Source organism: Polypterus senegalus, chromosome 6, assembly GCF_016835505.1.
Source record: "Polypterus senegalus isolate Bchr_013 chromosome 6, ASM1683550v1, whole genome shotgun sequence".
NCBI classification, from domain to species: Eukaryota; Metazoa; Chordata; class Cladistia; order Polypteriformes; family Polypteridae; genus Polypterus; species Polypterus senegalus.
This window is the reverse complement of record NC_053159.1, coordinates 11606059-11630246: the sequence shown is the minus strand read 5'-3', so window position 1 is coordinate 11630246 and position 24188 is coordinate 11606059. Positions and strand designations below refer to the sequence as shown.

The 24188-nt window shown below is 38.5% G+C and overlaps 2 protein-coding genes across 5 annotated transcripts in view; one reads left to right on the top strand and one right to left on the bottom strand.

Annotated features, from left to right (window-relative positions):
• The window catches only part of LOC120530790 (actin-related protein 3-B), a 53752-nt gene extending 53006 nt beyond the window's left edge, over positions 1–746 (bottom strand). The window contains exon 1 of the mRNA XM_039755399.1: positions 575–746. Within this exon, the coding sequence (XP_039611333.1) occupies positions 575–618 (44 nt within the window). The 5' untranslated portion in view covers positions 619–746. The remainder of the gene's footprint in view (positions 1–574) is intronic.
• A 6043-nt stretch (positions 747–6789) lies between these two features.
• Positions 6790–24188, top strand: part of LOC120530788 (solute carrier family 35 member F5-like) — a 51878-nt gene continuing 34479 nt past the window's right edge. For all 4 annotated transcript variants that reach the window (XM_039755398.1, XM_039755396.1, XM_039755397.1 and 1 more), the window contains exons 1-4: positions 6790–6884; positions 15557–15698; positions 17758–17907; positions 20527–20589. In XM_039755398.1, the coding sequence (XP_039611332.1) occupies positions 6805–6884; positions 15557–15698; positions 17758–17907; positions 20527–20589 (435 nt within the window). In that variant the 5' untranslated portion in view covers positions 6790–6804. The remainder of the gene's footprint in view (positions 6885–15556; positions 15699–17757; positions 17908–20526; positions 20590–24188) is intronic.

Sequence of the window (24188 nt, the reverse complement as noted above, 5' to 3'; positions counted from 1 at the left end):
AAAAAATAAGAAGCCTAATAGAAAGAAAAAAAACGAGAACACTGATAATAAGATGTATAACCACATGAGAACTTTTTTTTAATAAGACGCACAGTATACGTCAGCTTAGTGGCATGTAGGCAGGGCGCCGTGTCACACACAACTCGGTCCCCGGCTCTGCTCGACAGACGGAATCCTCCGTACCGAGTTATGGGTGGATCCGTTCATTGAAGAAAAAAAAAAAAGCCCAGGCAGGAAGAAGATGACTTTCTGATGATGAAAGCAAATACCTCCCCGCGGCTACACTATTCTATTGGCGACAAATGTGTAAAGAAACGATCTCAAACAGCCGTGCACCTTGCATAGGTCCTCCTCATTTTAATTAAATGCAAAAGCTTGCACGAACCACTTCAAATGGGTACCTTGGTCAAGAACAAGCCAGCTGCAGAAACGTACGAAAACACAAACACACGCACACACACCCTAGAAGAGAGAGAGAAAAAAGTGACTCCATACAAATCATTCCACCTCCGCTTCCTCTTCGCCCGTCTTGTCAAAAAAAAAGAAAAATCAAACGCGAAAAGGCACGTCTTACCCCGTTCCACAGTCAACCACGCAAGCCGGCAACCTTCCTGCCATGTCTCGGCGTTCCCGTGGATCCGATTGTACAAGGTGGGAAAAGGTGTAATCTGCTTGAGGAGCCCCTTGTCTGACCGACCGTCCAGAGGCGGAACCCTGAACCCGCACGGCCAAGTTCTACTTCCGCACTCAGACGGAGGAAGCGCCGAACGACGCGCTTTCAGGGGAGGAGCGACTGAGGGAGCGAGCGGGCGGTGGCGGCGACGCTACAGAGCGAGCGAGAGAGAGAGAGAAGACGAGGATGGTAATAAGGATATACAATCCCAGAATAAATTTATGTTTTTTTTTTCTTTTAAATCTATTTTAAAATAACATTCTATGTGTGAGACCGTTTAACAAATAATTAGAATTACTGAGCTTTAAAGAATTATGAGTTTGGTTTTATAAGAAAATCTATCCTACAGTGGCCGATCTACATTTTTGGCTGGGCCGTCTTAACAGCATTATAGGCCCCCGAGCAAAGCAGTGCACTGGAGAACTATACCTACACAACCACTCAGCAAGTCACAACATACATAGATTAGCATGGGGTCCCTATGCTCATGAGGCCCCCCGGGCAACTGCCCAGCGTGCCCATGCATTAAGACAGCCCTAATTTTTGGGGCCCTGAAGCTTGAACTGTTATGGGGACCCCTTCACAACCAGCAAAGAGGTCTGGGTAACCACTTTGTCTTCTTTGTCTTCTTCAGTTGGGTTATTCCATGTCAGCTCACCACAATTTTTCTTTTAAAATGTAATAATAATAATAAGTTACATTTATTGAGTTCCTTTCACAAACCCAAGGTCGCTTTACATACAGAGATAAAAAAAAAAATACACAGATAACAAAAGGTCGTAGAAGAGGAAAGTTTTCAGTTGAGATTTAAAAGTGCAGAAAGAGGAGCAATCTCGGAGAGATTGAGGAAGAGAGTTCCAGAGTTTAGGGGCTATAGCACTGAAGGACCTGCCTCCCAAGGTGGAGAGTCTTGTGCGTGGGACAGTAAGGCGATTACTGCTCGAAGACCTCAGAGAGCGACAAGGAGTGTAAGGAGCTAGTAGATGAGTGAGGTAGAGGGAGGCAAGGTTATGTAGGGCTTTTAAGGTGAAAAGCAGAATCTTGAATTTAATCCTTGATGGAACCGGTAACCAGTGAAGCTGGGAAAGAACAGAGGAGATGTGAGCAGAACGCTTTGTGTGGATGAGGACTCTAGCTGTGGAGTTCTGAATATACTGTAGCTTCTGTATAGATTTTGCAGGGAGGCCAATGAATAGGGAATTACAGTAATCAATACAAGATATTATGAAACAATGAACCAGAGTTTGAGCATCATTAAAGGACAGAAATGGATGGAGGTGGGTGATGTGACAGAGATGATAGATTGAAATTTTGGAAAGAGACCTAATGTGTAGCTCAAAGTTAAGTGATGAATCAAACAAAACACCAAGGTATCTGACAACAGGAGCAGGTTTGACAAGTGTACCATCAACAGAAATAGAGAAATTGGATGCCTTAGAAAGTTGGGATTTTGGACCTACCAGTAACACTTCAGTTTTATTGGCATTAAGTTTGAGAAAGTTATTTTCCATCCATAGCTTAAGATCAGTGATGCAGTCAGTGAGTGTGCTCGGAGGTGAATGTGTAGGGGAGTTTGTACTAAGATATAACGGTATATCATCTGCATAACAGTGGATGGTAAGGCCCTGTCTGCGAATAATCTGACCTAAAAGAAGGATATAAAGCAGAAAAAATAATGGCCTAAGGACTGAATCTTGAGATACACCAAGCAACACAGGTGAGGTGGAGGATTTATATTGCCCTCCGAGTGTGACAAACTGTTGCCTATTAGAAAGATATGATGTGAGCCATTGAAGGGCTAAGCCAGAGATGCCTACGGCATAGAGATGTGACAGGAGAATTTCCTGATTAACAGTGTCAAATACTGTGCTTAAGTCAAGAAGGAGGAGAATATTAAAGGAACCGCAATCTGCAGACCAGAGAAGATCATTGACTACATGGAGAAGAGCTGTCTCAGTGCTGTGCTGTGTACGAAAGCCAGACTGAAAAGGCTCATAGAGTATATTATCTAGAAGAAAATCATGGAGTTGTGCATCTCAAATGTTGATTAATATTGCTGTACTGAATTACACTATATGTTTAATATTATTATGAAAAAAATCTTTTTATACAGCAGACACCCAAAATGTTTAATCAATGTGGACTAAAGTTGCTTATGGGGCCAGTCTGGGATTTGGGGCCCTGAAGCTGATGCTTCATTAGCTTCACAGTAGATCTCCTCCTGTATCCCACAAAATTTGATGCAGATAGTTGGTTATCAGGTGAGTCTCAATTTTAAATATTTCAAGTTTCACCTCATCCCTTCTGTTAGTTGAAATGGATATTAGGAACCCCAACCCCTAAACCACCCCCACCCCAACCAATGCAGGGTTTTTGCTAATGACATTGTGGTGTATAGCACCACAAAAGAGAAAGTGGATAGGATGTTGGAAGAATAGAGAAAGGCTTTGGAAGATAGCAGGTTGAAGATAAAGAGGAAGAAGACAGAAAATATAAGGTGTAATAATAATCATTATTCAGTTATTAGCCTGCAGGGAGGGCTATTGAAAAGACAGGATAAGTTTAAATATCTAGGATCAGTGGTAGCCCGAGATGGAAAATTACATGCAGAAATATCCTACAGGAACAATTGGAAGAAGGTTTCAGGAGTATTGTGTGATTGAAGAATGAAGGTGAAGGTTAAAGGTCATGTTTCTAAAACAGTGGTAAGACCAGCAATGATGTATGGAGCTGAGACTTGGGTAGTAAAGGGGGAGCGCAGGAGAAGAAGTTAAATGTGGGAGAAATGAGAATGTGGAGATGGATGCGTGGAATAAGAAATGAGCCAATCAGAAGTATAACAAAAGTGAAGGAGATATCTAAGAAATTACAGGAAAATGGGTTGAAGTGTTATGGACATGTGATGAGGAGAGACAATGAATATGTGGGCAGAAGAGTGATGGGAATTGAAGAGAAAGTGAGGGAGGCCAAAGGAAATGTGAATGGATAAACTAAAGAAAAGATCTGAAGGAAAAGAGCTTGACTGGTGAGGAGGTGCAGGACCCAGCTGTATAAAAAAGGCTGATCAAGCACATTGACCTGGCGTAGAAGCGGAAAAGAGGAAGAAGAAGAAGAAAAAGTCCAAATGTAATAATAGATATACAGTATTAGGGAAGATTCCTCCCAGTCATCTACAACCATCACACATGTGAGATGGAATGTTGAGTTTGGTGATATTGACTGGAACACAATTTGGTTAATACCAAATAAATATTTTATCATGAATAAAGTTAAAGAGGAAGCTTTTAAATTGATACATAAAATTTATCCTGTTAATGTTTTTTTCTTGTGCGTTGATTTACGATTGAAATGGACAGATGAATAGTGTGTATTTTGTGAGAAGGATCCAGAAACGTTTTCCCATCTTTTCTGGGAATGTTAGTACTCTATGGTGCTCTAGACTGATTTACACAATTTTCTTAGCTAGCGAATGAGAGAACTACTTAACGGATTTAGATCAGGTTTTTTTCTATAATATTTTTGAACATTACAGTTAATTTTGTGACTTCTCTCATCATGCTAAGAATCATAGTTTGCTTGCAGGAGCAATATATTTGCGCTAATCCGAGACAGAGGCTGCGGGCTGAGGGGAGGGAGAAGCATGACATCCTCACTGTCCTGTTTCACTAGTATTGCATATATGAGTGAGAGGTTTTGATTTTTAATAAAAACCACCGAAGCAGGGCCAGTGGTAAAACTGCTCAGACAAAGGATGAGGAAGATCACAGAGTCAATACAGAGCAATAATAGAAGGAAATTTTCAAAACTTAGATCTAGACCTGGAATGGTGTTTGCAGTGTCAGTTCAGTGAAAGAAAACAGCTGAGAGACCGGCACATCTGCAGCTTCAGACAAGAAGGTTTGCCTGTTCATTTGTAATCAATGGGTCACCCCCGTGGAAGTGCAGTGTTTAACACCTCTGCTGCACCACCTGACAGCATTGAATTCAACACCCAGCCATGCCATCTGACATTGCAGCATATAACATCCCTGTTGTGCCACCTGATGAGGAAGCACTCAAGACCCCTAATGATGTGCTTTTGTCACTGGCCACATGGCTGTAGCAGGAACTACGACCACCCTACCATTTCAAAGACTTTTATGTCATTTCATGAAGTTGGAAATGATCATTGGGGACAATGATTTTGAAGAGAGGGCTATATATACAGTAACTCCACATACCAGTTGCATCAGCCAGTGGTGAGGTACCCAAAGTATTAGATGGCATTTCATCATGCAAATGAGCAGCTTCCAAGCCACTGGCAGGGATGCCTATAAAAACAGCAAGCCTGTAGTGTCACAAACAGAATTCCATCTAATGTGACAATGACGAGCAATCCTTTCAGGAATAGTGAGCCAATTAAAAGAGCAATGTAAAGAGGAGAGAATCCATTCTTGCACTCTTTGCCAGTGCTACAGTATGTATTTACTATTTATTGTCTTTTTATATTCAGTATTCCCTAGACCATTTCAAGTTTAGTGAACTTGCCACAAGAGGGCAATCATCTGCTGACCAAAATCATGAAATTGGCATAAAGCCCCACTAGCCACTGCCCCATTTCCCAAACATGTGCCTGTTAGGTTAAAATATGACTCTCAGCTGGCCTTCTAAGAGTAAGTGTAGGTGTGTGTGTGCTCTGCGATGGACAGAAACTTCATGACAATTTGGTTTACCTTTCATGTGATTGTGGCAGACAATCCTGAATTGGTTTACCAGGTTAGAAATTAGATGGATACATGGACAATGTTCTTATAAGCATTTGAATCCCAGTTCATTGAGTGATTTTCCTGTTTACTCCACACTTAAAAGATAATTTGCTCAGGTTTTATGGCCAGTACATAATGCTTAGAAGTAGCTACTGTAGTAAGGTTATGTCATCTTGGTAATTGCTGATTGTAATCCAGAGGCAAATATTATTTACAGGCTAGTCTGTGGCAGCTTTTCCCATTAACAGCTCACCACTAAACATAGATAATGCACAGCAAAATAATCATTGCATAGCTGTGATAATAGACATTGTGATCTGTAGCGATAGTACGGAGCAGGTTGAGGAGAGAAGAGAAGAGAGGAGAGGAATGAAGGTCAGTAGAAACAAGACAGAATACATGTGTGTAAATGAGAGGGAGGTCAGTGGAATGATGAGGATGCAGGGAATAGAGCTGGCGAAAGTGGATGAGTTTAAATACTTGGGATCAACAGTACAGAGTAATGGGGATTGTGGAAGAGAGGTGAAAAAGAGAGTGCAGGCAGGGTGGAGAAGAGTGTCAGGAGTGATTTGTGACAGACGGGTATCAGCAAGAGTGAAAGGGAAGATCTACAGGACGGTAGTGAGACCAGCTATGTTATATGGGTTGGAGACGATGGCACTGGCCAGAAGGCAGGAGACAGAGCTGGAGGTAGCAGAGTTAAATATTCTAAGATTTGCAGTTGGTGTGATGAGGATGGATAGGATTAGAAATGAGTACATTAGAGAGTCAGCTCAAGTTGGACGGTTGGGAGACAAAGTCAGAGAGGCGAGATTGCGTTGGTTTGGACATGTGCAGAGGAGAGATGCTGGGTATATTGGGAGAAGGATGCTAAGGATAGAGCTGCCAGGGAAGAGGAAAAGAGGAAGGCCTAAGCGGAGGTTTATGGATGTGGTGAGAGAGGACATGCAGGTGATGGATGTAACAGAACAAGATGACGAGGACAGAAAGATATGGAAGAAGATGATCCGCTGTAGCAAACCCTAACGGGAGCAGCCGAAAGAAGAAGATAGCTGATCGTTAACATTCATTAAGATAAATTCTGAAAACTATATCAAAAATTAATAGCATTAACAAATCAGCAAAATGCAAACAAACGTACAGCTGTTTCACCAAGGGACGAGCCAGACGGCACACCTAATCAATGACCCTGTATAACCGGTCAAAGTCAATCCGCGGGAGAAACGAGGACCTCCGTGGTCTCGTGACGAGCGTGCGTTGCATGATGGGAGACGTAGTTTTATTTAACTGCTTGCCTTCTCTCTTTGAGTTAAGTCCGGAAATGGCGAATACTACATTTCCCAGACGCGTTTTTGGCATCATCCACGTAGCAGTATTTCTTGTCAGATGGTCAGGAAGCCACGGGAAGGGGTTGGAAGGTGTCAATGTTTACAAACTGAAATTGGAACGGTTCCCGCAAAATACAGGTACAGGTATTTAAAAGCTCATCTTTTAGCGATGGTTGGTTTCATTTTGACACGTGCTTTTTGAACTATTCACATTAACTTATGTCGCTTAGTTATTGACTTTCCTATTAAAACACCATTTTTCGCACTGTCGTTTTCAAAAAAATGCTCTGACAGCAGAACAGCAGTACCAGACAGTCGGCAATTCGTAGAGGAGGCTGTATTTGCGATGTTTTTTCATGGCATCTCTAGATTAGTAAAATTGTTCTGGTGTTATGTTTGTCAAATGACAATGTATTTGGAAACGATGCGAAACATATTGCACTTAATAACTTTTGCAAAATGTAGTCATGATTGCTTAATCTCAAATAATTGCCGGTGCAAGACAAGGCTTGAGAGAAGCTTTGCTTTATATTTGTCATCAGATAGTATGCCCGAGACGGAAATATAATGTGCCTTTTATATCTGATCCTGCAAAAAGTGGCAAATAGTGCTGCCTAGTTCGTTTCGGATACCTCCTTTCCAGTAAAAAATTCCAGTACAGTATATTAATTTTGTTCGTTATTAATATCTAATAGTTCCATATAACTGGAAATCTCTTTTATTATTCCTCATTTATTACTTTGCATTTTAACCTTTGCCATGCTTTTGATCATGTTACAACATATACAAGTGTTAAGGCAACATTTTGCCTTTAGGTGATCTAGCATTCCTTTATTATTCCAGTTATGATTATTTTAGGTTAATTGGCCTCTAAGGAGTTGGTTTACCCAAGTGGTCTAATCCAGCGACTTCTAAGTACGTTCAGAAAGTGTATCAATAGATTCAAATTTGTAGTTAGGAGACAATGTGTGTATAAATATGTATATGTCCACCTATACTATGTGTGTATAAATATGTATATGTCCACCTATATGAAAGGTGAAGCATCTGTCTATATGTCCGATTGCTATTCCTTTCAAACAGATGGCGCATTGCAAACATTTTAGTAATACCATTCATTACATTTGTCTTTCCAACAGATAGCACATCACAAACATTGACACTGCTTTTATGAATCCCATACCAAATGGTATATAACAGAGGCACGCATTGCATAGTGAACTGCAAACGTTAATGCTGAGGTCTATGTTGATTGCTTATTTCAACTTGCTTTAGACAGGAAGCACAGCTAGTTTGTATATACCATATATCTTATAAATAAACGTCGACGGGTGGAAGTGTGTGTGTCTGTCCGCCCCGGAAGTGAGAGGTGGAGTCGGGGTTGGGGTAAACAGAAAACTTGCTTATCCACTAATAACAGAAGCGATGCGAGCACGTCAGCAAAACGAAACCTAGGAAGAAAGACAAGGTTGCTTAGCCGCTGACATTGGCAAAATGATATCCCCTTTACTTTCCCTCCTGGCGCTAATGTACAAGAGATGCAAGCACATCGGCAAAGCGAATCCTCCTAGAAGAGAGATGCCCAGAGTAGTTCCTTTCAATTTTATTTCTGACGATTTCAATAGTTTCTAGGACCATGGGCTTACACAGACAGTGTGTATACGTACGTATGTATGTATTATATATATATATATATATATATATATATATATATATATATATATATATATTCACATATATATATATTCACATATATAAACAGTGGTGCATGAAAGTTTGTGAACCCTTTAGAATTTTCTATATTTCTGCATAAATATGACCTAAAACATCATCGGATTTTCACTCAAGTCCTAAAAGTAGATAAATAGAAACCAGTTAAACAAATGAGACAAAAATATTATACTTGGTCATTTATTTATTAAGGAAAATGATTGAATATTACATATTTGTGAATGGCAAAAGTATGTGAACCTCTAGGATGAGCAGTTAGTTTGAAGGTGAGGTGTCAGGTGTTTTCAATCAATGGGATGCCAATCAGGTGTGAGTGGGCACCCTGTGTTATTTAAAGAACAGGATCTATCAAAGTCTGCTCTTCACAACACATGTTTGTGTACCATGGCACGAACAATGGAGATTTCTGAGGACCTCACAAAAAGAGTTGTTGATGCTCATCAGGCTGGAAAAGGTTACAAAAGCATCTCTAAAGAGTTTGGACTCCACCAATCCACAGTCAGACAGATTGTGTACAAATGGAGGAAATTCAAGACCATTGTTACCCTCCACAGGAGTGGTCAACCAACAAAGATCACTCCAAGTGCAAAGCGTGTAAGAGTCGGCGAGGTCACAAAGGACCCCAGGGTAACTTCTAAGCAACTGAAGGCCTCTCTCATATTGGCTAATGTTCATGTTCATGAGTCCACCATCAAGAGAACACTGAACAACAATGGTGTGCATGGCAGGGTGGCAAGGAGAAAGCCACTGCTCTCCAAAAAAAAATGCTGCTCGTCTGCAGTTTGCTAAAGATCACGTGGAGAAACCAGAAGGTTATTGGAAGAATGTTTTGTGGACGGATGAGACCAAAATAGAACTTTTTGGTTTAAATGAAAAGTGTTATGTTTGGAGAAAGGAAAACTCTGCATTCCAGTATAAGAACCTCATCCCATCTGTGAAACATGCTGGTGGTAGTATCATGGTTTGGGCCTGTTTTGCTGCATCTGGGCCAGGACGGCTTGCCTTCATTGATGGAACAATGAATTCTGAATTCTAAAGGAAAATGTCAGGACATCTGTCCATGAACTGAATCTCAAGAGAAGGTGGGTCATGCAGCAAGACAACAACCCTAAGCACACAAGTCGTTCTATCAAAGAATGGTAAAAGAAGAATAAAGTTAATGTTTTGGAATGGCCAAAGTCCTGACCTTAATCCAATCGAAATGATTTGGAAGGACCTGAAGTGAGCAGTTCATGTGAGGAAACCCACCAACATCCCAGAGTTGAAGCTGTTCTGTACGGAGGAATGGGCTCAAATTCCTCCAAGCCGGTGTGCAGGAATGAGCAAAAGTTACCGGAAATGTTTAGTTGCAGTTATTGGGGGTTCACACCAGATACTGAAAGCAAAGGCTCACATACTTTTGCCAGTCACAAATATGTAATATTCAATCATTTTCCTTAATAAATAAATGACCAAGTATAATATTTTTGTCTTATTTGTTTAACTGTTTTCTCTTTATCTACTTTTAGGACTTGAGTGAAAATCCGATGAGGTATAGGTAATATTTATGCAGAAATATAGAAAATTGTAAAGGGTTCACCTTCAAGCACCACCGTGTGTGTGTGTGTATATATATATATATAGATATATATATATATATATTTTTACACACACATTTGCATGCATACATATTATATATATATGTATGTAAATTTATATGTGTATATATATATATATATATATATATATATATATATATATATATATATATGTATATATATATATATATATGTAAATTATGTTAAGGTCTGTCATGCAAAAACTTGTGAACTAATGGGTGTAGGACCTTGATCTAAGGCCTGATGTGTTTCAGGAAATTAAAAAAAAAATTAGGTAGTGGTAATGTGATGGCCAGAAAAAATTGTATTTATTTTTTTATAATTAAAACACGGTCCTTCAAGCTCATCTGATGATAATCCCCCAGGACACAGTACATACGTGTGCAGAATTCATAATCATCTGAAAGTAATGTATTGACTGAACACCAGATTTTATTGTATGTAAATAAGGGGCAGCAAAGTGACCTGTGGTCTTGTGTTTATGGCAAAGTAATCGAAAAACCAATTAATAACCACCATAGTGGCAGGAAAAAAAAGAGCAGTGACATCTGCTGAGCATGAAGCAACATCCTAGAATGCAGTTAAGTGACGAAGAATGAGAAAGAATAATAAGACAACATAATGAAGCACATAGACAAGCAAAAAGTAATTCTGCTTATAGAGCCATGCAAGAAAGAAGAAGAAATAGATTTGCATGGCGACAATTCAGAAGATTGTCACTTGAAACTTCTTCCTGTATGAAAGCATATGCTTATAAATCTTTAAATTAAAGTTTCTTTAAGCAACACTCCTTAGCAAAGGTACATAAGCAATGTGATCAAAGTCAACCTGTTTTTTTCTTTTTATTATGTATAGTGGGGAAAAAAAGAATGTGAAAGTTCAGCTTGCTCCATATCTGCCACCACAGACAATAAAATGCATTATAACTTCCATATGAACTGAAAGAAAACAACTGTTTGGAAAACATAAGAAGTATCAACAGCTCTTTAACTTATTTTTTCATTGCCTTTTATTTTAGGACCATAGGTCTGCATGTTTCACTACTGTAGTATTAAGTAATAATATCACTGTTCTATGTACACATGACTGTACCTCTGCGATTACTGCTACTGCTCTTGAACAACTGAATGGTACTGACTTTTTCTCTGTTTTTATTTTTTTATTTCTCTGTCAGTAATCAGAAGATAAATATAATGCTTAAGCTTTCATATTTCAATCAGTTGTCATCAGAATCGTAAAAAAAAAAGCTAAAACTTGCTATAAAATGCTTAGCTGGACAGAAGAAGCTTCTATATTTAAGGCATTTTTCTTACATATTTTTTCACGCTGAAGTTACAGATTCCGTATTTTTAAATAAAAGTAGAAACAAGTCTAATGCTAGTACTCATCTCATTCTGCCATTAACTTTCTAAATTATGAGTATTGCAGAATGCTTTCATTACCTAGGGAAATGTTGGCTTCCACCAGATTCTTCTAAAGTTTTTTTTTTAACCCATATTTGACTAATAATATTTTGTCTACCGTTGGTAAGTTGGTATAATCACAGGACTTGTTTTTCCTCGTTTATTCTAATTTCATTGTCCTTTAACTGAGAAAAATCATGTAAAACTTGCAAATAAAATGAAAAAGCAAGTTTCTTTTCAATAATTACAAACTGTAACAGTTAATTCTTCTAGAATTAATTGTTAAGATGGCTAACATTAATTTCTTTCATATAAAGAATACTAATAAGATTAAATATCCCAGGAAAGTTCCTTGTTCACAGATATTTGGACAATGCAGGGATCTCTTGTGGTGACAAAGTTGACATGTGACAGTCCCACTTCAGGTGATGGGACTGGAAATTTGAAATGTGCACAAAAAGTCAGAAAAACCTATACTAACTTATGTTACATTTGGGTTGTGTTGGACTAAATTGAAATAGGGCAGAAAAAAGTTGGCCCACAACCATGTTTAAGTGCTGTGTATTTTCAACTGTTTATTTGATTTTTTATAAATAATAGGATTTTGTATTGCTTTTATCTATGGTTTCTGCTTTTGATGTTGAATAGTTTTCAGTGGTAGTCCTTGATGGCCATTGTGACAACAGATTCTTCATTGTTGCCATTCACTGAATTCAAGGCTTCTTCTTGCCTTATATTGAACGCTGCTTGAGTATAGTACTTTTGCTCCTGTATTTGTATTTAAAACCAATTAAAAAGTGTAAATAGTAGTACAGTACTAATAATGCAAAGGTCAGTAAAGAATGCAAATCAGCCTGTGATTTCAAGATTGGTTGCAGTAAATTCTGTAGCCACTGTTGGCCTCCAGAACAAGAATTAAGTACACCAGTTGTGACTTTTTTTTTTTCTTCTTAAGGTAGTGCATACTATGTTACTGTACATTTTAAATATTAATACTGGGAGATATGCATTCTCAAGGACTGTGTTTCTAGTATAGATGTGAGTAACATTAGAACAATTTAGAAGAGAACAGGCCATTCAGCCCAACAAAGCTTGCCAGTCCTACCCACTCAATTCTTCAAGTCGAGTTTTTAAAGTCCCTAACGTCTTATTGTCTACCACACTACTTAGTAGCTTATTCCAAGTGTCTGTCGTTCTTTGTGTAAAGTAAAACTTCCTGATGTTTGTGCAAAATTTACCCTTAACAAGTTTCCAACTGTGTCCCAGGGTTCTTGATCAACTCATTTTAAAATAACAGTCTCCATCCACTGGAGCACCACAAGGAACACTCCCAGCTCCTTTCTGTTTGCCCTGTACACCTCAGAAAATAAATATCATAGAAAGTCATGTCACTTGCAGAAATTCTGTGATGTTTCTGTGTTGACAAGTTGGATGATACATTGACTTTTCCTGCACCAAAGAGCCTTTATACCCAGCCACTGTTAAAGGAGTACAGTGCTACATGTACTTGGGTATCCATATCAATGACAGGCTAGACTAACACAGAGGAACTGTATAAGAAAGGGCAAAGCAGACTCCTTTTTCCTCAGTTAGTGATATCCTTTACAATCTTGAACTCTGTGATGGTCATTATGAGTTGGTATGCTGGGTTGGTAACATCTGTTCAGGAGAGGCCCACCAAATCTGCTGGCTGATTACAAAGGCTGGCTCAGTTGTGGAATGCACTTTCGACCCTATGGAGGTGGTAGCAAAGGAGAGGATAAGAATTAAACTGAGTACCGTTATGAAAAATGCTGCACATCCTCTCTGTAACAGGCTAACATTGAGTACTGTCAATAAATTTTTCAGCAGAAGTGTGTCAAAAAACAGTTTATACCAATGGCAATACATCTTTATAATGCCTCGTTGTGTCTGTAATTGCTCATTCTGTCTTTAGCCAAGTCAGATTTCTATCTATCTATCTATCTATCTATCTATCTATCTATCTATCTATCTATCTATCTATCTATCTATCTATCTATCTATCTATCTATCTATCTATGTGTTATATAGTGCCTTTTCATATCTATCTGTCTATCTATCTAGGTCCAATTTTCAGTAATGTAGATAAAGGTAATTTACATGTATTCTCTGAATTAACAGTTGGCAAGATTTGCAGCAAGTCAAAGATGACCTTTACAGTACACACGTTTGCAGTTGCTTTGAAGCTGCATTGTTCTAACATAGTGTAGCCTACTGGCCAAAGTGTTGTACTGCAATCAGTTTAACTCGCTAGTGCTTCACTTGTAGTTACAGTATATACAAAGTAGTTTGCTATGCAGTTTTTTTTTTATTGTAAATTTGCTATGCACTCAAGATATACAAAACACATACTTAAAAACTGTGGATAGATGCAAATGTACATTTATTAACAAATTCTGAATTGTCTGAAATTAATTTAACAGTTTGTTTTGTATTACACAGGTGCATTTCCAATAGTGCATTAGTAAAAAGTCAAGCAAAACGACACCTTTTATTGGCTAATTAAAAAAAAATTACAATATGCAAGCTTTCAAGGCAACTCGGGCCTCTTCTTCAGGCAAGATCCTGAGCTGCCTTGAAAGCTTGCATATTGTAATCTTTTTAGTTAGCCAATAAAAAGTGTCTTTTTGCTTGACTTTTCACTACATTCATAATGGCTAACACGGTACAACACCCTAGTACTACAATAGTGCATTATAAAATCTTTTTATTCATTAATGGTTCAGATACTGTAGATATCTATCTATCTATCTATCTATCTATCTATCTATCTATCTATCTATCTATCTATCTATCTATCTATCTATCTATCTATCTATCTATTTTAAAATGAGTGACTAGTTGAAGCTTTGATGACTGGTAGAGCCTGTTAAAATAATGGGTTTTTTTGAGAATGGGGTACTTGATCTATTAATTCTTTATATTTTGTAACCTGAGGAGGGAGAATCTATTAGTTTCCCAACATTTTGCTGCACAATATTGTGTGACAGGCATGAAGTGCATAGCTGGTACTTTTCAAAATAAACTAATTATGAGGCTATGACATTGTGTGTTTGTAAGAAGGATGTATTTAATTAGTTGAATTTCAGTGAGAGTAGGAAGGTTTGGGGTCATCCTTCAGCATTATGTGGCCAGTAGAAATGTACCAGATGGCAAGGACCTATCAAAGCTGGCAGCATGTTTAAAGGCAGTGTATTTCAAAGGAGATTACATACAATGTGATTTCTTTTTATTTTGCTTTTAGAAATTACTTATTGATTTTATCAGTAGTAATGGCCCATTCGCAGAACATGGTTGGGTGCTTCCTTTCGTAGAGCATGTATAGTGACTATTTTTTACTGTTAAGATTTAATGGTCATTCTTAACTAGCAATGACTTTACCGTTGTTTCTTTGTACGACCTGTGACTGTCATGTATCACAGTGACCTAGCATTTTTACATATCTGTACCTGCCAGTCTTTCTTTCTTGGCAAAAGTAGTGTGTATTTAAAGGTTGAAGCTGATAAATTATTTATTTCTCTTTTTTTGACCATTTAGATTTTTTAAGTCACCTTTTCTTTGTACCTAATTTAGCAGGATATTTCTTTATATTTTTGGCTGCTTCTTTGAGATTGCTGTTTTAGGTTGTAGATTTGAAGTGATAAACAGATTGTTGCTCTAACGGTTGCCTAATGACTTTGTGGCCACACATGCATTAACGCATTATGATAAGAATGACTGAAAGTAGTCAGAACCATGGGAACTTAAAACCAGATAACTAAAATTCTTATCATTCAAACACCTAATTTAGATTTTTTAGGAAGAGAATATTGTAATGATTTTGTATTCAGATTTGTAAACGTGTTACTCACAGAAGAACTCAATGTGCACATGATAGACTTTTGTTCTGTCCAGGGTAGGCCCCTGCCTTATACTTGGTGCTGCTGGTACCGCCATTTACCCCAAGGGCCCTGTATTGGAATAAGCAGGTTCAGAAGATCAATGGATAGTGGTTCATGTTGTCTTAAAGTGCATTGGCTTCTCCTATTTTCTAATTGTATTTCTGATTTTCTTCCAGTTTACAGATGGTGTGGGTATTTATCATGAATCGAATGAGCTCGCAGAGCAATTCGTCAGCTCAGCGAAGGCGCATGGCTCTAGGAATTGTCATTCTCCTGCTTGTTGATGTTATTTGGGTTGCTTCTTCTGAACTTACATCGGTATGTGATTTTTTTTTTTTTATCTAAAGTTTATTTTGGAGTACTGTACTTACAATTAAAAAATAGTTTTGTCCCTGTTAGGTTTGGAATGTTTGCTCTTAATATTAGAAAAGTAAAAGGAATGCATTAGACATGGATCAAAAGACTGGGTTAATCTTCAGCATTCACACATTTTAGTCCTGTTTGTCAGTCTTGGTCTGTAATATTTTCAGTTATGCTAGTGTTGCTATATAGTACACGCTACTTTTCTTTGTACTTTAACTCGGACTTGATTTTTTGCTGTAAATACTTTTATTATCATAGAATATAATTTAATTTGTTGAAGCTCGTATATACTCACTGTGCAAAATTTGGGTATGGCCTCCTTTTGCTTTCAAACAAGCCTCAATTTTTCATCACATATATTATACAAGATGTTGTCCTTTGAGACTCTTGCCCATTTTTGCATAATTGCATCACACAATTTCTGCCGATTTTTGTTAGCTGCACCTTCATGCTGCAAATCTCTCATTTTGCCACATCTCGAAGGTGTTCTATTATCACATTCATGAAACCAGTTTAAGACAACTTTTGTTTTGGGGCATCATGCATTATCATGTTGGAAGTAGCCATTAGAAGATGGGTAAATTGTGGCCAGAGAAGGGATGCATGTGGTCTGTAACAACACTCAAAAAGACTCAAATAGGCCGTAGCATTCAAGTGATAACCGATAGGTATTAACAGTCCAAAGTGTGCCAAGAGATTATTCAACACACCATTACCTCCCCACTCCCAGTCTGGACTGCTGAAACAAGGCAGTTTAGGGGTATGGATTCACGCTGTTGGTGCCACGTTGTGACCCTACCATCTGTGTGCCTCAGCAGAAATCGAGATTCATTAGACCGGGAACATATTTCCAGTCTTCCATCTGTTCAGTTTTGGTGAGCCTATCCCCACTGCAGCCTCGACTTTCTGTTCTTGGCTAGCAGGAGTTGAACCCGACATGGTCTTCTGCTGTTGCAGTCTCATCCACCTTAAGGTTCAACATGTTGTTCATTCCGAGATGCCTTTCTACTCACCACAGTTGAAAAGTGTGGTTATCTAAGTTACTGTATCTTTTCTGTCTGATATGACCAGTCTGGCCATTCTCCTTTGACCTCTCTCATCAACAAGGCATTTCCATCTGCAGAACCAGCGCTCACTAATGCATTTTGTTTTTTGGCAAAATTCTGTGTAAACTCTAGAGACTGTTCTGGGAGATCAGCAGTTGTAAAAATACTCAAACCAGCCAGTTCGTCTGGCACCAACAATCTTGTCAAAGTCAAAAGCATTGAGATCACATTTTTTTCCTCCATTCTGCTTTTTAATGAGAACACTAGTTGATGCTCTTGACGCGTATCTGCATGATTTTGTGCTTTGTGCTGGTGCAACATGATTGGATGATTACATAACTGCATCTGCCCAGGATTGGTTCCTGCCTTGTGCCCTGTGTTGGCTGGGATTGGCTCCAGCAGACCCCCGTGACCCTGTATTCAGGATTCAGCGGGTTAGAAAATGGATGGATGGATGGATGTCTACGCAGGTGAAAAAGTTTTTCTGCAGTGGGTATAAATAACATTACCAACAAATAACCTAAGGCCAACAGTAATTGTCATTACTCAATAGCCCATAAACATTAACAACAGATTTAGATATCACTATATTATTACTAAGATGACTCTTTTAGCAAGATGTAGACCTTGCAGTTAAAATGTTTGCTTTTCTGTATATTTTGTTTATTAGAATCCATTTATCTGTATTTTCAGTGTTATTTTTTATCTTTATTTCCTCGTTCTGTTACCTTTATTTCTGTGTTGATATTAGTCATTAATACCAAAAATTTTGCTGGTCAGAAATATAGCTTTTATTAATGTTAATTTTAATATGTAGTCCGGAAATACTAAGCAATGTTTTTTTTATATATCATATAACAATTTTTCTTGAGAGGCATATTCTGTGTTCTGTACATAGATGCCCAGTTTTCATTTCTTCTAATCAATTTGCTTTTTTTTTTTTATCACTGTTATTTTTTTCTTTAAAGTATATTTTTAAGCATCAAGAATATAATAAGCCTTTCTTCAGTACCTTTGCAAAGACATCCATGTTTATTCTGTATTTGCTTGGATTTCTCGTGTGGAAGCCGTGGCGACAGCAATGCTCAAAAGGATTTCGGGGACGTCATGCTGCTTTTGTAAGTATCGATTTTTATATAAGGACTTTCACTAGGTCATCCGTTAAAGGTAGTTTCCTGTTACAAGTATGTCTTAAGATTTAAAGTAGCTACATCACCCTGTGGTATGAGAATTACATTTTCTCAGGTAAAGGACGTTATTAGTTGTTACAAGGGTAACGACCTCTTGGCCACAGCCATCAACAGTGTGTCTGTCTGCGGAGAGAGTGTTGACCTTGTCGAGAGGTTTACTTACCTTGGCAGTGGCATTCATGTCTCGGGTGACTCTTCCTATGAAGTCAGTAGACGGATTGGGAGAGCTTTTGGGTCATGAGGTCATTGGAAAGGGTTGTGTGGCGCTCCTGTTATCTATTCAAAAGGAGGAAGGTCCAAGTCTTTAGAGTCCTGGTGCTTCCTGTCTTGCTATATGGTTGCGAGACATGGACGCTATCCAGTGACCTGAGGTGAAGACTGGACTCTTTTGGTACTGTGTCTCTCCGGAAAATCCTTGTGTACCGCTGGTTTGACTTTGTGTCGAATGAGCGGTTGCTCGTGGAGTCCCGAATGAGGCACATTACCTGTATTGTGAGGGAGCATCAGTTACGGCACTACGGCCATGTGACGTGTTTCCCTGAGGGTGATCCAACTCGTAAGATCCTCATTGTTGGCGACCCAAGTGGCTGGACCAGGCCAAGGGGTCGCCCATGTAACACCTGGCTGCGGCAGATAGAGGGTCATTTCCGGAGGGGGTCCAGTCTGGGGGGTTGGGGGGTTGCCAACTGGAATCTCGAGTTGTTTCGTCATGTAGTGGTTGCGGGAACACACTGTACTAGTGCATGCTCCCCAACTTGACTTGACTTGACTTGACTTGAAGGGTTTAAACATTTGTGGAAATCAAACAGGAAAATTCTATTCCACTTTCAGATCAATTTAGAAAAGGATGTACAGGTAACTATGAAGAATAAACTAAATAACTAACTTAATCAGTTTTAATGAGAAAAGATGTTGCTGAAAGAAGAGTAGCAGCGGGCCGCTAGGGTGGAGAAAAGAAGAGCTGCTCAGGAAGCAGCAAGTGCATCAACCGCGGAGTAAACGAATGCTAAACATACAGAGAAAGAGTCTGAAAACTAGGAATGCTCAAGTTCGATATATTCATATTCACTGCATGTTATCGTGCAGTATGCCGTTACTGGTTTGTGTGTGTGTATATATAGAACAATAATGAAAGATATATATATATATATATATATATATATATATATATATATATATATATATATATATATATATATATATATATATATATATATATATATATATATATATATATATAAAATCTTTCATTATTGTTCTCATGTCACTGGGTCCCATTCTGACTCCAGCAGGGAGAGGAAGGGCTTCTTTAAGGCTTATTTTGACTCTATATGACCAATTTTATATGCATAATTAGCCTTGTGGTGCTACCAGTTGCACATAGGAGTCCGAGTTATATATCCAGTGTCAGTACTCATTATAGTCAACTTGTGTACCCCTCAAATAAAATAGAAGTTTCCTGTTGATCTTTAAACACATGTGGATACAAATCTGGCTGGACAGGATTGTGACATCATGGATACCAGAAGCAGATCAGGTAGCAATCTTATTGAAATCATGCATGAAAGTTCTGTGCATGGCTGCTACAGTACTGTAATGTCACAGTAGCCTCACAAAGCATCATGAGGAATTTGCAAAAAAGATGTTTGCCTACAAAATAACCCAGAAAATATTTGGTAGAAAATAGTTTCCCAGCAAACACAGTATATTTGCTTTGAAACACACTTTGGCAAATTTTTGTAGATCAACTCTACAATTAGGGTACCAACCCCACAGAAAAGGTGAAAAAGGGCTAAATAACTTAAGAATTTAAAGTTACAGCACAAAAAATGTCAATATATAATAGTGTACTGTTCTAAATTCAAAACAAAGAGAAGAAAAAAGTCCACTTAATTAAACAGATCGATTAGATATAGGACTATCCCTAATTTGTGAAATTAATTGGAATAAAAACATGAAGACAGACACAGAGGTATAGCCAGGGCTGAACTTGAGAATGACACTTCTGGTTGCTTTTAGAAATTTTTTTTAAATAGGTGTAAAAGAGAAGACGCAACAACTTTAATGGGTTGGAGCACCACCACTGGGTCACTGGTGGTGATCCCATATAACTGAAAAAGATAAAATTGATAAAACACACAACAAGTTGCTGTTAATTGAACTGAAGCAAATTGACAGATTCTGGGACTATATGGTGACTCGGTAGGAAAGAACAGGTCCAGGAGGGTGGAAAATGAAAGTGGCATCAGTGGTTGAGTGGCTGTCAGTCATCTGTTCTGCATTGGGAGGATGAGAGAAAGCATTAGTCCATAACGCTAACCCCTTGTTCACTAGGTAGCTACCATCACCAGAGCCCATAAGCTGCCTTCCATTCATGTTTGCATCACGTAGGCTAAACTTGTCTTCCAATGTTCACTCCTTCAATACCTAAATTGATCAAATGTTAAAATGTTACACCCATAAACTTGTAATGATTTTTTCCTTTTTTAATACAAGTGAATATTGTTTCCTGCTCAACTGTAATTTTTCATTTAATTTTTATTTCAGTTTGCTGATGCGGAGGGCTACTTTACAGCATGCACTACAGATAGCAGTCTGAACAATTCTTTAGTAAGTACAAAAATCTTGTTATATTTTTAGTTTATATTTTTATATCATTTAACTTTTATGTATTTGTATTTTCTTGAATGTTTAGGTTCCCCATTTAAAACACAATATACTGTGGCAAGATTTGAATTAAAAATATGAAAGACTTAAAATATTTTACAATTGTATATGCATTTTTCCCTGCATGAATAAAAAGTATTTGAATAAAAATAGTCATACATGTACCAAAGTTAAACAGACATCTTAAATCAATGTAATATGCTTCTCTATTTCATTGAAGATTAGCGATTTAAGAAGTTCCTACAAGCATTTACAAGCCATGGTAAATTTATTGTTCTCTTATTTATCATCCATAATTTATCAGTGCTAGCTTATGACTGATTGCCTGTTGTTCTAGCAGAGGTTCTTAAACAAGAGAAGAAATGTAGTTCGAAAACCCCCATTGGTTTGATGCTAGTTTAAATTACTGCATAAAATGTATGTACCAAGCCCCTTTTGTGTAATTCTGGAATATTTGGTCATAGACCAAAGGGCATTTTTGTCTGCTTCCTCAATGATACCGTGTTTCACATTATAGTCACAATGCTCCTCTTCACTTTCTCTCTAATCACACTCCAGAATACTTTGCGAAAGTTCCATTGATGTTACAGTGTACTCTTTATAGCTGTTAAAGTTAGACAATGTGTATAAAAGAAGGGCGATTTTTACTGTGTGGAAACTCATTCAGCACTTAGCAGTGTTCTAGTCGGGGATGGTCATTTATTCATCATAGTCATTCTGATGAAAGTTTGATGAAAGTCTTTTTGCTATGTTGCTTTAAATTACATATAACAACAAAGGACACATGTATAATGCCGTGTATAGAATTCATATGACATATGGGCAAAACTAGAAAATTGCGTTTGTTCAAAAAATACAGATGCTTAAAACTGTGCATATGCCAAGTTTCACACACTTCCTGTTTATTAACCCCAATGAATTTGAAATTTAATGCATGTGCGCACACTTACTGCCCCACACTGACTTCTCCCAGAATTTTGCATATTTGAATATGCAAATCATTATAAATACCCCCTTCCATTCAATGTTTTGTTAAAAGACAATGGCAAAGCACATAGAAAAAGGAAGAATTTCAGTGAATGTGAAGTGGACGCAAAGAAAAACATACTATATGTTGGCTTAAGCAGTGCCGGCCTTAGGGCGAAGCGAACGAAGCAAACGCTTCAGGCCCACAGCTGGAGAGGGGCCACGGCTCCCAAGGTTTTTTTTTCCTGTGATGCGACACTGCTGCGGAGGGCCCAATGGAGCAACAGACTCCTTCACTCCAACCTCTATTACTAATTTTTTTTATATATAATTCACAGGCAACATAATTCCATCACCTAATTATTCCACGTAGGCACGTGCGCCTGTTGCCTCCTCCACGGCTCATCTGTGCCTCTGTCCTCAGTAGGCGACCACTTACGCTTCAGTCTGGCATTGATTTCAATTGAGCAAGAGATAGTCGAATCTCTTGACTATTCTGAACTTATTCATGAGTTTGCCAGTGCCAAGGTTCGAAAAGTGTCTTTTGTGTGAAATAGATTTCAATATCTGCTGGTATGTTATTTTATATGGAAATCTGAATATGTCAAAGTATGAAATCAAGCTTTAAAACCGAATAAAAATGTAAAAACAAAATAATCTTCATAACATAAAAAAAAGAATATTATAAAGAACAAAAGAAAAAGTGCTTGGCCTAGCTATTTACCTCCACGTGCTGCCTGGTGGAAACAGCAAAAGCTGGCTAAAATGTAGCTTTATCTGTTAATGTATCGTCACTAAAGACATTTATGCGGGCCCACTCCGACCTCCATCACTCATACCTTTCACTCAGGGCCTTGTATGACAGTCTGCGCTGACAGCCTGCAAATTTGGCTCCTGTCAGTGTGTTACGGTTACGGTTGTCAGTGTCAAACGGAAATGGTCAAAAAATGATGGTTATAGATGCCGGGAAAACGCATTTCTGCAGCTCAGAATGCAGGAAATCGCTTGGCGGCCAGAGCTCTGCCCCGGACCCTCTAGCTGCAGGGGGGCCCGAAATTGTCTAGGGCCGGCTCTGGCAGTGGTATAAGTAACAAAAGGAAGTTGATGGAGTGATACAGCGTGGTGGAGACACTCAAAAGTTCAAGTTCAGAAAGTCATACAGTGCCCATAATAAAAAAAGAAGTGGTCAGATATCAAAGTCGACTTGAAAAGCAAGTCACAGCCCACAGTTTGTTTATTCTGTTTCACACAATATTGCAAAAGCTGACCCACGTGCTAAGGATTCAAATCCATGTGGTGATGGTGCAGCTGTACCCAGCACATCTTCAGGCACTGGCTGTGCCCACACCTCTGACGGGCGCTGTTCTGGTGCCACAAAATGCAATAGTGGATGCCGTAAGAGATGTGTGGCCAATGAACTAAGAAATATAACGGCCGTACTATGTGTCATTGACCACAAATTAAATGATTTGGTTAAAAAATAAATACTGCATCTGATTACCTATTTTTACATTCTGCTAATTAGATTCAAACTAAGTTGTAACTCTTAATCATTTACTGGTCAGGGTCAGGTTCGTCATACCACATCTCTTCAGGTACAGGAAAGCCATGATTGTATGCCACATTATGCAACACTCTACAAGCTTGCACAATGCGACACACTTTCTGTGCACTATAGAGCAGCATATTCACCGAGTGGAAATGCTTTCTATTCACATAAGCAAAGTCATTTTCTGAAGGCGCTTTTATAGTGTAGCATCGGCACCAAGAGCCACAGCGGACAGATTCTCTGCTCTTTACATCTTTGAGGTGCCTTCCTATCTTTAAAAGGACTGTTTGCCTTTTGCCACACTAGTTGGAAAAAGCACCTACAACTGTGTGGAGTTGCCTTTTTTTATAGTCTCTCTTGCTATATATGATGTAATGCCAGCTTATTCTTTTGGTGATTCATCCCTTGCTGATGTAACTTGTCCAGCACTGTTGCAATAGGAATGTGCATGCAATTGACTGCTTTGAATACATTTGAAAAAACGGATGTTGCTTCTAATTGTCCTTTGGTGTTTCCCAGTTCAACCACAGTGTAAGGAAATCTTGTATTATCCGTTGTCATCCAGATATCTAACTGTATATACCTATACAGTTGGCATGACGTGACTTAGTGATGACTGAGAAATACACGATCGGTCAGCAAGTTAATGTTTAAAAGCTCCCGTGGCTAAAAACCCATGGATAGACAGAACTTGTAGTGGAGCAGGTAGAACACAATTCCTCAAAGTCTGCCTTTGTAAAGCTGACGCCAGTTTAGCACACGGCTCCTAGAGGATTGTTCTTGGAAATCGAAATCGACGTAGAAGCCAGTCATCAACATCTGTAAATGCACACTTGCTTCAAATTTGTCCATTTATAATGTCTTCCAACAACGCTAAAGCCTGCATATTACTTTGTTGGGTAGTTTTCTCACATCTAGATACATGTCCTTGAGGTTTCTTTGATTTTATGTAAAAAGATTTCAGTCAAAGATCACAGAGCAGTGAAGCTTACCGGACAAAAAGCAGGAACCAGTACTGGGCTAGTTG